Genomic DNA, 11,596 nt, shown 5'->3' with positions numbered 1-11,596 from the left:
CACGTCCGGGACGAGGCCACAGGGCCGGTGGTCACTGGGGGTGGTACGTGGGGACACGCCGGTGTCCACACACAAGGGGATGGTGAGGGACCGTCACGGCTCGGGGGGAGCTGGTGCCCAGTGCTCACCCCACCATCTGCATTGAGGAAGCCCTGCACCACCCGTCAGCCTTCGTGCGTTGCACTTTTACCCGACATTGCTGGAACCAGAGATAAATACATATTTTCCTTACCCTGCAGAGAGGTGTTTTCCAGGCATCTTTCCCTGGCTCCGCTGTGTCCAGTCCTGCTCCCTCCTCTCTGCCGTCACTGCCGCGGGGCCATGTGCTGCAACGTGTGTGAAACCACTCGTGCATTCGGACCCGGGGGGTTGTGACGGGGTGTGTGTCTCGTGACGTTCTGTACAGTTGCGATAACCCTTATTTCTTGTCACACATGACCGTAGTAAACCATTACCTATATACCCTGCAATTCATCCTCTGGTCTCTCAATCCACGCCACGCAGCTCGGCACGGCGCGGTCTCCAGCGTGGCCGGAGCGGTGTCAGGGGTTTCCAGGAATGAGCCCGGACCGGCAGAGCGGGACCGGCCCTGGGGCTCCAACCCAGCCAACCTGTTGTGTGAGGACCGGCGCTCATCCTCACCCTGCTGAAATGCCCCTGGCCGAAACCACCAGGGTTTCCTACCCGAAAGCCCTCCTGCATTTAGTAACTCTGACACAGGTGACGAAGGATGCCCGAGGTGACTGGGGCACATGCCACTGCCCCGGCCCTTCCCTTGCCCGTCCCTGCCCACTGCCCACTCCGGCCAACACCGGCAATTGGGATTGTCCCGAACCAAATAGCAGAGGTGGAAGAAAAACAACTCATTTCGAAACACTGCAGCTCTCCCTGGCAGGGAAATGGGGCAGCAGCCCCGGGGCTGCCGGTGTTTAGGGGGTGCACAGGGGAAGCTGCTGCCACGCAGGATTTCTGTATAACCCTTGAACATCGACGGTCATCCCTCGGGTTGGAGCAGCTGGAAAAGTGAGTGAAGATCCAAAGGACTCGTCTGCAGTCTCCAGGCTGCGAGGCTTTTAAGGTTATAAACCTGACAAGGACGGAGAAGCAGCTGGTTAAGAGGAGGGGCAGCGCGGCCAGCGCCTCCCTGCCTGCGGCGGTGCCCACCACCGACCCACCAAACCCCCCGGCGAAGGGGCTTCGGCTGATGGTTCCCAGCACATTCGGGTTTGGGGTGGATGCTCCTGTGCTTGCTCCTCCCAAGGTTGTTTCAGGGCCAGTTTTAAGCTCTGCGGGGACATGGTGGACGCGGTGACCCGCAAAGGGGCCCTGATGTGTCCCTGCCCTCCCGCTCCAGCCACCTCTGGCCAGCAAGCCTGGGGCAGGGGCCGTGTCCCACCGGCAGCCTCATAGCGAACAAGTTTCTGTAATTTTACCGCTCCAACAAGAGCTATTTTTACAGCAAAACCTTCCAAAATAGAAACCAGAAACACCCGCGGGCGGTTGACCAAGCCCTGGTGCTGCAGGACCGGTTGCTCGGTGGGGGACAGGGACGGGGACATCAGCCGGGGGCACCGGGGATGGCAAACCTCGCTCAGCGCTGCACCGGTGGGTCCAGAGACCCTGTGTGAAGGCTGATGTCCCCAAACCCGGCTGACTTGCTGGCGTGGCCGGGATGGACGGCTCAGCCAAGCACTGCCGACTGTTCTCACCTTCTCTTTTCCCGGGATAAATGCACAGATAACACCTTTGCTGCCGCAGAGCATCAGGCTCCTCTGGGTTTTCATCACACAGCCTCGGAAAGGTTTTGCTTCCTTTCTTTTTGGTCTCCTTTTGGCCCAGCATGTGCTGGACGGCATTTCAGAGCGGGATCAGAAATCATAGAATCATAGAATCATAGAATCAGTGAGGTTGGAAGGGACCTTTAAGATCATCAAGTCCAACCAAAATCCCAGGGAGAAAGCTGTAAAAAGGGGAACAGGATTGTCCGTAGCCAAGGCAAAAAGGACGGTGTGAGGGAAGCACCTCCCGGAGGGGTGCTGAGCCCATCACCAAGGGCTTATCTATTCTGCACGCCGTTTGCCCTATAAGATATGCCCCTGAATAGCTTGAAGGTTTTTTTTACAAACTGGGAGGACCTTTGTCTCCATCTGGAGCACAGAAATCACCAAACTAGAGGATTTAACTCATTTGACCCAAAGTTCAAAGTGACCTTTTACAAGCGAAAAAAAAAAACCAAAAACAAAACAAAACCCAAAAAACCAAAACCAAATCCAACAAAACCAAAACCAGGAGAGAAAGCAGCTTTACAAAACACTGTTGAGAAACTGCCCCGTCACACCCCGTTTTTCAGAGCAACATCCCCACCCCGCAGCAGATAAGTGCGGAGCCCTCCCCGGTGCTGCCCATCCCCGGCCACCGCGGGTGGGTGAGCACCTTCCCCGGCTGAGCAGCGCCGAGTCCTCAGCACCGAGCCAAATTCCGCCGGACGGAGAGTGACTTGGTAAAGCCACCGGTGGGATTTGGGGAGCGTAATGAGACTCAGCGGAAAAATCACTCGCATCTAGTTCGGAGGGCAATAAGCTAATTGCTCTGGGCGGCGCTGAGCAGCCCATCGATGGCATTTCTAGAGCGGGGATTTATTTGCTATTGGGGGTTTTTAGCTGAGGGGTGTGGAGTCGGGTACAGGGGGAGGGCAACACCTGCTGGTGCTCCTCCACTGGTTTGCACTGGGTTTCTCCCAGTCTGTGCTGGTGTGGCTCCGTGTGGAGCCGAGGGATGGAAGGGGACCCTGTCCCTGCAGAGTCCGGATGGGATCAGGGCTCTGGGTGTCAGAGAGGACAATTTATTGTGGAGTTTCTTTTAATAACAGATGGAGAATGAAATTCTGGTTTCTGCTACGTAGGATTTAAAATCTCTTGCTTGGTTGCAGGGGGCGGCTGTGAAGGCACTCACAGAGCACGGGTGGGCACGCTGACCTGCTGCGATCCTGCGGCTCCAGCCCCAACGTCGGACAAGGGAAATCGCCTGCAGGACCATTCCTAGCCGGGCCAGCAGCCGGCACCGTCCCGGGGTGTGGGACACAGCTCCCCATCTGCGCTCTGTGCTCGCCTGACCTGCACTGAGGACGAAGCCCCGGCACAGGCAGCATGGCATGGGCAGCCCCGGCAGCCATCGCTCTCTGCCTCCGTGAGTTGTATGTCTTGTCTCCGCAAAGCCCCTTTGCACCCCCCGGCACTGGGGATGCTCCAGCCCACCGTGCTTTTCATTCCCAACCCAGGTGGCTTTGGTGCTCCCCGCGCTCTGCCTGCTGCTCCCATCAGCATCCACAGGCAGCGGGAGTTTTTCCCAGCTGCAGTCGGCAGCGCCTTAGAAATCTGCACAAACGTATTCCCAGGGGCGGATTTATCACTTTTTGTCTTCTAAACCCACCCTGAGGCACCCCAGGTTGTCCGGGCTGGCACAGGCTGCAGGGTGGTACGGGGGCTGCTCTCTGCATAGCGTTCGCCAGCATTTACTAAATATTGTTAAATTGACAAAGAAAAGACCCTTCCCAGACTTTAAACCTGGAGCTGCTTTGTAACAGCCCCCAACAGCGCATACGGTCACGGATGTTTTATAACCCGCTCCCGTTTTGTTGCAGGTTTCTCCGCAGACCTCATGAAAGCGGCAATGGTGAGTCACCGTCGGCAGTTCCAGCGGCTCCGAATACGCCAGGGCTTTGCCAAAACATCACAGCTGGCGCCGGGAGCGGCAGAGCTGCCGTAGTTCCCCTGGCCCTCAGCTTCAGGGAGGCAAAGCCACCGCGTCCCCGCTGGCCCCCTGGGCAGCCCATGACCCTGTCCCTCTCCCATCCCATCCCTCGCTCACCCGCTGCCCGGCAGCCTCCCTGCCCTGCTCCCAAACCGAGGGCTGGGACCCTAAACCCTGCACTGGGGAGGCAGGGAGAGACCCGCTGTTGAAGGGTCCCCACTCCTGAGAGCGGCTGTGGTGGCTTTTGCCCCCGCAGGTAACCCAGGGCCGCCCCGCGGCTGCTGCAGTTCTCGGCCGCCTGTGGTTTGTGGGCAGCAGCCGCTGGTGTGGGCACACCGGCCGGGGCAGATCCCATTCCCCGCTCGGTCCCTGTGTTTAAAAGCCCTTTGTTCCTCGCTGCCGCTGAGTGTCCCTCCGTCCTCCTCCCCAGGCCACCCTGATGGTCGGAGCCGTCCTGTCTGCCACCGAGCAGCCCACCGAGTAAGTACCATCCCCTGCCAGGGTCCCTGACAAGCTGGAGGGGGGGTCTCGGGGAGTGCATCCACCCAGGCGGATTTTCCGTTTCTCCCCACACCCGTGGCACGGCTGCTGTGACAGGTCACTTGGGCTGGAGAGGATTTAGAGCCTTGCGCAGCCGGTTCTGGTGCCGGCGCCCAGGCTGGGATTTCAGCTGCGACGGCTTTTGGCGTAGCATAAACACACCAAGAATTTCCTTTCCTTTACGGATGACGCAGATGCAACGGGAGCCTCCCCGAGCCGAAATCCAGGCTCCGCTGGTTTCTCCCTCACCCAAAGCCCGGATATGGTGGGCACCCTCAGGGCTGCAAGGCATCCCCTTCCGCACCACCACGGCACCGGGGCTGGGGGACGTTTTCACAACACCCCACGTTATTCCCACTTACCTCGCGGTCAGGGCAAAGGGGGATTTCCCAAGGGAACAAGCGGGTTCTTCTTCCGCGGGGTGTTGGGGAGCCGAAGTGGAGGGTGAAATGCAAGCGGTGCCTCCCCATCGCAGCCTCCCGGCCTCGGTCCTGCGAGGTTTCCAGTGCATCCCAGCCAGCGACCTGCCTGCTGCCGACATCCGCGCGTTTGCCCAGGGATTGCAGAATGAAACGGTGGAGCTGAGCGGTGCCCAGGTGGGCAGAGACAGGGACTGTGGACCCCGCAGAGCCCCACGGGGCGCAAGGAGTCCGGGGGGAGCCGGAGGGTGCCGGGGAAAAGGGGGACTCACCACCTCAGTGTTGTCAAGAACAGCCTCTCTCTGCCCAGCTCTCCTGCCTGGCCAGGCTGCTCGCTGCCAAGAACCTGACGGCCGATTTCGGCAGGTACCCACCAGACCTGCTGCTCTTCTTTGAGTGAGTATCGAGGGCAGCACACAGCTGCGGTTTTGGTGCCGAATCACGCCATCCAGCCCTCGCCGGCATGGCCCTGGCGCAGCTCCCGGGGCCCGGGAGCTCTGCGTGGGAAAAGAGTGTTACGAAATCTGCAGTTCGATGCCTGCGTGTACGGGCACCTTCAGACCCACACGGGGCATTTCCAGCCCTGCAGACCCCCCTGGTCCTCTCCTCACCCCACTCCTCGCCGAGGCTGGGGCCGTGCTGGCCACGGCATAGGGTGCATGGGGTTTGGTAGCCCCCATCCTGTGCCCGAGATGTCCTCCCCAGGGTAAGAGTAGACCCCCCCTAACCCGTGCAACTCCGCAGCTCGTTGCTCAGAAGGGAGTGACCATTTAAAATGACTTTCCTCATGCTCCCCCCCAAAAAAAAACAACATTAAATACCTCCTGCCCTTCGTCCCGGTCCTCCCTGCCATGTTGACTATTGCTCCCCGCAGCTCAGCCGAGTTGCGCGGTGGGACCTGCAGAGCGTTTTACGCCCGGGCATCCCGCGGGAACCTGGACCTGCTGCCCAGGGGCTCAGCCCGGCGGATGGGGCTGCTGCGCGGGGCGCTGGCCTGCCTGGTGAGTGGGGACCGAGCTGGGGGCATCCAGGGTCCCCCGCACCCCTCGACGGGCATTTATACGAGGGCTGTGTGGTCTCTCCCAGGGGGTGAGGAGCAGCCGCCTGCGCCCCGAGCAGCTCAGTGGCCTCGGGGCACTGGTGTGCGACATGGAGCCTGAGACCATCACAGCCTCGGACCCCAGTGTCCTGGAGAACCTGAAGCTCTGCCCAGCACTAACAGAGGCCCAGCAGGACGCCCTCAATGCCGTGCTCCTCCAGGGGGGCACAGTGTATGGGTAAGGAGCCTCCGCTTCCTCTTATGGGGTGGGCAATGAGCAGGAGGGATGGCATACCCGCGAGGATGCTGAGCCAGTCCTTCTCCCCATGGCTGCAGGGATCCTTCGAGCTGGGATTTACAGACTCTGCAAAATTTGGGGCCACTCGTGCTGGCGTTGAACCAGACCACACTGAGCTTGGTGCCCAAGGTAAGCCCCCTCCTCAAGACCTCGGGGCACGCTGCCCACCAGCCAGGCCAGCCCCGAGGCTGCGGGACCCAGCACCCTCTGCCTCCCCCCGGCAGGCAGCGCGGGAGGCTTTCAGCCGGAGCATCGTGGCTGCGTACAGCAGCCAGGGACGTTCCCAGCGGGAGAAATCCCTGACCCTCCTCAGGGCCTTCACAGCGGCATCGGCTTCATCTCATCCCAGGCTGAAGCGAAACACAGACCGTGAGTGTTTTCCTACACCACTGCCAGTCCAGACCGGTTCAGAGCTCGGGGCTGGGGGGGAAAGCCCCTGGGCTGGTTAGCATCTAGGTGGTGCCAGGGAGGGGGACAGGACCAGGCAGAAAGCTGTAGGATTCCCTTAAAGTAACTGGGGAGATGGAGGAAACGTTCTCACAGCACACTGGGCTGTTTGCTCTTAGCTGGGAGCAGGAAAGCCGGGAAGGAGCTGGAGCAGGGGGAGAAAACTCCAGGAGCTGGGCAGGAACAGCACCAGGGGAGGATGCTCGTATGGGTGACGTGGGAAAGGGTTCATTTTTAGTTGCCTTCAACAGGACAAAGCACACAAGGTCTGCAGAAACATCACCGAGTTTTTCAGGAATAACTTTGAGTAATGAAAGCAAATAAGGCATCTTCACGGGTTGGGGACTCAGGGGATGGGGGGGTTCATTTGCAATCCTGTCTGGCAGGACAGCTTGATCTGCGTTATTGCAATTCCCTGTTCATTCACCCTGGCTCTTCTGAGGAGCTCTGGGGCCCTGTGGCAGGACCAGGGCCAGGCGGGAGGGAGCAAATGCCATCTGCCTGACCTGCCCTCCCTGCCCACAGGCTGCCTGTCCGCCCCCGTCACGGCCAGCACCGTCTCCGACCCCCTCTTACTCATCAACTACAGCACCAGCAAGCAGCTTGACCTCTGCCTGAGCAATGAGGTTTTAAAAGCAAACCTGGAGCCTCTGCTGGAACAGCCGCTCCCCGTGGAGTACCTCCGGGTCGTGAAAAAAAAACTGGAGCAGGTGATGGGTGATGCAGGGCAGGAACCCCCACGCAGCCTCCCGTTAGCATAGGCATGCTCCGGCACGGGCGAGACCTGCTGCAGGAACGGGTATCACCGGCCATGGGGATGAAGGCACCTGAGCAGGTCCTTTGCACCCGTTTCTGCCTTCTTTTCCCTTCCCTGACCCTCTTTTCTGCCCCACTGGTCTGGCCCTACAGATTTACCCATCGGGGATCCCGGAGGAGCAGCTGAAGCTGTTCGGGCCGTTGTCCCGGCAGTACACGGCGGAGGAGATCAGCCTGTGGCCGGTGACGTCCAGCGACACGCTCTCCGCCCTGCTCAACCCCTCAGATGGCAAGTGGGAGGCTCCCCAGGTAAACCCACGGCAGCAGCGGGGGACGGGTGCTGGTCAACCCTAACCAGGACCGCTCGGTGCCCAAGCCCGGCTCGGGGCGAGGGCATTGCCCGAGGGCGGCACGGTGGTTTTGCAGCGCATGCGTTTCTACTGGGAGCATCTTCCTTCCCTGCCTGCGTGCAACCATTTCCCAGGTCCAGCAGCTGCTCAGCAGGTACCAGGCCCTGGGGGGCACCTTGACGGGGCCCTTGCTTCGGAAAATCGGTGGGAGAAACCTGTGTAACCTGCAGGAGGAACAGATCGAGCAAATCCCTCCAGAAGCAATCAGGTAAGCCGCTTTTAGGGATGCTTTTCAGTCCTGTGAGGGCCCTGGGACCACGGGAGAAATAGATGGTGGGACGGCAGACTCCCACCTCCATTTCAGCTCTTCCCACTCTCAGGCAACACGGTGGCACGGCCGCATCCTGCTCCCAGCTCCTGCCTGAGCCACTGGGCAGGGACAGACGGCTCATGTCCCCGTCCCAACAAAAGGGCTTCAGCTGTGGCTTGGGGTGCTGCCCCCAGCTCTAACCTGTGACCCTCCCTCTCCCCAGGACTGCTGGACAATTAAACATTTCTGCTTGTTCTCAAACCAAGAAGGACCAGCTCTACAGAAAAGCCCAGGAGGCCTTTGCTGGCCAGGCTGGCACCACCAGGGCCTATTATTGCCAGATTTGGCCGTACCTGGGTAGGTGTTTCAGCCTTCACCCTCCTTCCCGTGGCGACGGAGGTTGGACATCTCTTCCTCGGCTGGGGGGGGGTTAGCCACACTAGGGATACCCCTAGCAGTCTCCAGAACCCCTCCAAAAGTGTTGGAAGTGTTTGCACGTGTCTAGGTGCCCCATACGCTTTCTTTAAGGTGGAGCTCCAGCAAAGGACCTGAAAGACTTGGCTGAAGCTGATGTTGCCATAGACATGGACATGGACACCTTTCTTGCCCTAAATCCCGATGAACTGCAGGTACGTCCCCAGTACAGTGTTCCTCTTTTCCCCGCTGAAGGGCAGGGCTAGTCGAGGGCTGAGCGCCGCAGCACCATCAGATCACCAAGTATCTATTTTTCTACCTTTTTAAATTTTCTTTTGGAAGTTATTACTTGCTCTACAGTCCCATTAGAAAAACACTTTGTGGTGATGCCAGCTGTGAGGATGAACAAAGACGTTGTTGTACATGTATTGCAGAAACTCAGCGTCACAGATGTGAAAAATTTGCTCGGGGAAAACCTCCGTGACCTGAAGGAAGCTGAAAATGAGACCTCGGTGATGAGCTGGGTGAAGAGACAGTCCCAGCGGGAACTGGACTGTCTGCTGGGAATCGGCCTGCAAGGGGGAACAGAGGACCCCAGCCCCGCGGGGACAACCACTCCTCCTCACCCCACCCCTTCGGCCAGTATCACCCCCACGGCCACCGTCCCCGCGCCCACCACCTTCCCCACTGTCCCCACCCCTATTGCCATTAGCAGCCTCTCTACCACTAATTCAACTACCGGCCCCCACAAGGCCCCCACACCAAGCGCTATCAGCCCGACCCCCCCTCACAGCACTCCCCCACGCACTTACACCACCACCCCCAGTGCTTCTGGGAGTCCCCCTGCCACCTCTGCTGCCCAACCTGCTCCCACAACCAACTCCATCATCCCATGCTCCATCCACCAGTCTGCCACGTCAAATAAGGCCACCCCCCCTGCTGTCAGCCTCCTCACCACCATCCTAGCAGCTGTCAACCCCAACGCCACCTCTCCCAGCTCCGTCCCACCCCCTGCTCTCACACACAGGGCCACCACCACCACCAGTGTTGTTACTAACCTGGCTGTTACCACCCACAACACCAGCACCCCACTGGTGTCCATGAAACCCCCAGCACCTGGGAGTACTGTCAACCCCACTCCTGCCACCCCTAACACCACCACACTGAGCACCTACAATGGTCCCAGCACCCTTGTCTCTATCTCCACCTCTGCACCCACTGCCACCGCAGCCACAGAAATGAACCTCCATCCCCACAAGCCCACCCTGATTCCCAACTCCACCATCTCCACCCAAAAGAGCGTCATCTCCTCAACAGCCAAGACTACAACATTAGCTTGCAAGACCACTGCCCCTCCAGCATTTCTTGGACCCTTTTCCACCACCACCAGCAGTGAGACCACTAAAAAAACACCTGCAGGTGTGCCAGAGCCACCGAGACCAACACCTGGTGGATACATCAACCTGCAACCTGAAGCTGGTAAGGCATCAATGTTCGGTGTCGGGAAAGGCTTAGGAATCCATGGGGAGGCAGAAGTCTTCACTGACAAGCAGTAGCTGATCCACCTGCTTCCTGGCCAGATTCCATACTGGTCTGCTGCTGTCCACAAGAAACCCCAAGTAGTTACTGGCTGGACAGGTAGCGACGTGGTTTTCCAGGGTGTCACAGCCCCTGGACCTGGAGCACACTGCCTTCATGCACTCTGCAAGTCTGGCAAGGTGGCCCGTAAGGTGTCTCATCATGCACAGCACCTCTCAACTGCCCTGCAGAAAGCTGGATTAATTCCATTAATGCCAATGCACTGTGCTGGTTTTCACAAGGCAAGGATATGGCCTTCCGTGCTTTAGCTGCACAGTGTTTCTGAATAGGCATCGCTGTAAAAGAGCTAAAATCTGAAGTTGTTTAACCTGACAGAGCTACATCTGTAGCTTTAATGACTCACCAGATTTCCTCCTGCTTTACACTGGTGAGAGTAAGAAAATAGTGCTGCTGAGTATTCATGGCCAGGTGACATTTATAACTGGGGTGCGGGTATGGGCAATGTCACTAAAGGTAGAAAAGTGTTGTCCTGATACGTGCAATCCTCTGGGGTACCTGAATCCCAAAGCAGCTCTACTGCCCTCACAGCTCACTTGTGCTGTTTGTCTGGATAACCCAATTCTTTCTCATCTGTCTCCTCCACCTAGGGTCAGGATCCAGACTCTCCTCCTGCCTAGCGCACATACTGATGACAGCCGTGGCAAGCTCACTGCTGCAGGGGCTTCTCTGACACTGCCACCTCCAGCACCATACTCACTGCATCCCTCCCTTAATTTTCACCATCCTGCAAAACAACGGTGCTGGCAAATTCCCTGCGGAAAAGCGGAAACCCAGGAAAGGAACAGAGTTTGTCTGTTTGATACCAGCACAGAATTTGCTTATTATTTCTGAGGCTGGGCAGTGAAAGGAGGATAGAAATTTTTCCAGCCCAAAGAAGCCCTACAGGTACTTGCTAGCTAGTTGGTCTGTGTAATACAATTGCCAGCAATACTGACTGCTCTGACAATGCATTAATGCTGTTGAAACAGTGGGACAACTCAGGGATTTGAGTTACTGGCTGCTGCAAAAGAAGCAGAATATGGCCCAGCAACACTGTCTGAAAGCTCAGAGATCCACTTGTTTAACTTGTTTCGCGAACTTAGGAGATTTTTGATCAAGATTTGTTCAAACTACGCGAAGCCTAGTGAGAGGGATGATTAACTGAAGATAGTTTATCTTGATTACTGTTGCAATGCTATATAATAAAACAATTAGCCTTTTTTTCCTAATCAAATGTGTTCTTTGATGTGTTTAGTCCTTTGTATTGTAGTTTTTCTAGCTAGCTTAAATCTAAACAGTTTGCACTTCTTTTGCTCTGACTTTCTTCATTATCTAGCGTCTCCTCCTCCAATAGCTCTACTACAAGAGTGTTTCTCCCTCCAACTTGCAAATCTTCTGCTTACTCTCTTGGTCTCCTCTTTCTGTAAAGCATGGACAATGAACATTTATAATGTCTTTGCAGACAGGCTCTCCTCCTGGGGGAAAAAGGGGGATTTCAGGGACTGGATACAGGTTGCACTGAGGGGTTTTTGGACAGAAATTCCCAATGAGTGGGAAAAGACAGCATTGAAAATCTTATACAAAGTTCTTATACCCTTCCCCTGAGGAAGCTGAGAACAGCCTCAGCTCTTTAGTGTTGAGTAGTCAACACCAAAGAAAAGGAAAAGGCATGTCTGGGGTTTCTGACCATTTAAT

The 11,596-nt window shown here is 57.4% G+C and overlaps 1 protein-coding gene across 1 annotated transcript; it reads left to right on the top strand.

Moving 5' to 3' along the window:
* Positions 1 to 3,146: 3,146 nt before the first annotated feature.
* Positions 3,147 to 10,592, top strand: LOC309677845 (mesothelin-like protein; the record flags this gene model as incomplete). Its single annotated transcript, XM_082490742.1, has 16 exons — positions 3,147 to 3,186; positions 3,641 to 3,672; positions 4,181 to 4,230; positions 4,766 to 4,886; positions 5,020 to 5,105; positions 5,584 to 5,710; positions 5,796 to 5,986; positions 6,085 to 6,175; positions 6,271 to 6,415; positions 7,019 to 7,203; positions 7,403 to 7,558; positions 7,734 to 7,867; positions 8,133 to 8,266; positions 8,438 to 8,538; positions 8,758 to 9,802; positions 10,510 to 10,592. 16 exons carry the CDS (start codon positions 3,147 to 3,149, stop codon positions 10,590 to 10,592), a joined length of 2,721 nt encoding a protein of 906 aa, XP_082346868.1.
* Positions 10,593 to 11,596: the final 1,004 nt, after the last annotated feature.

The sequence above is a fragment of the Vanellus vanellus genome (genome assembly GCF_965231255.1).
Source record: "Vanellus vanellus genome assembly, chromosome: 14".
Classification (NCBI taxonomy): Eukaryota; Metazoa; Chordata; class Aves; order Charadriiformes; family Charadriidae; genus Vanellus; species Vanellus vanellus.
This window is presented reverse-complemented; position numbering and strand designations above follow the sequence as displayed.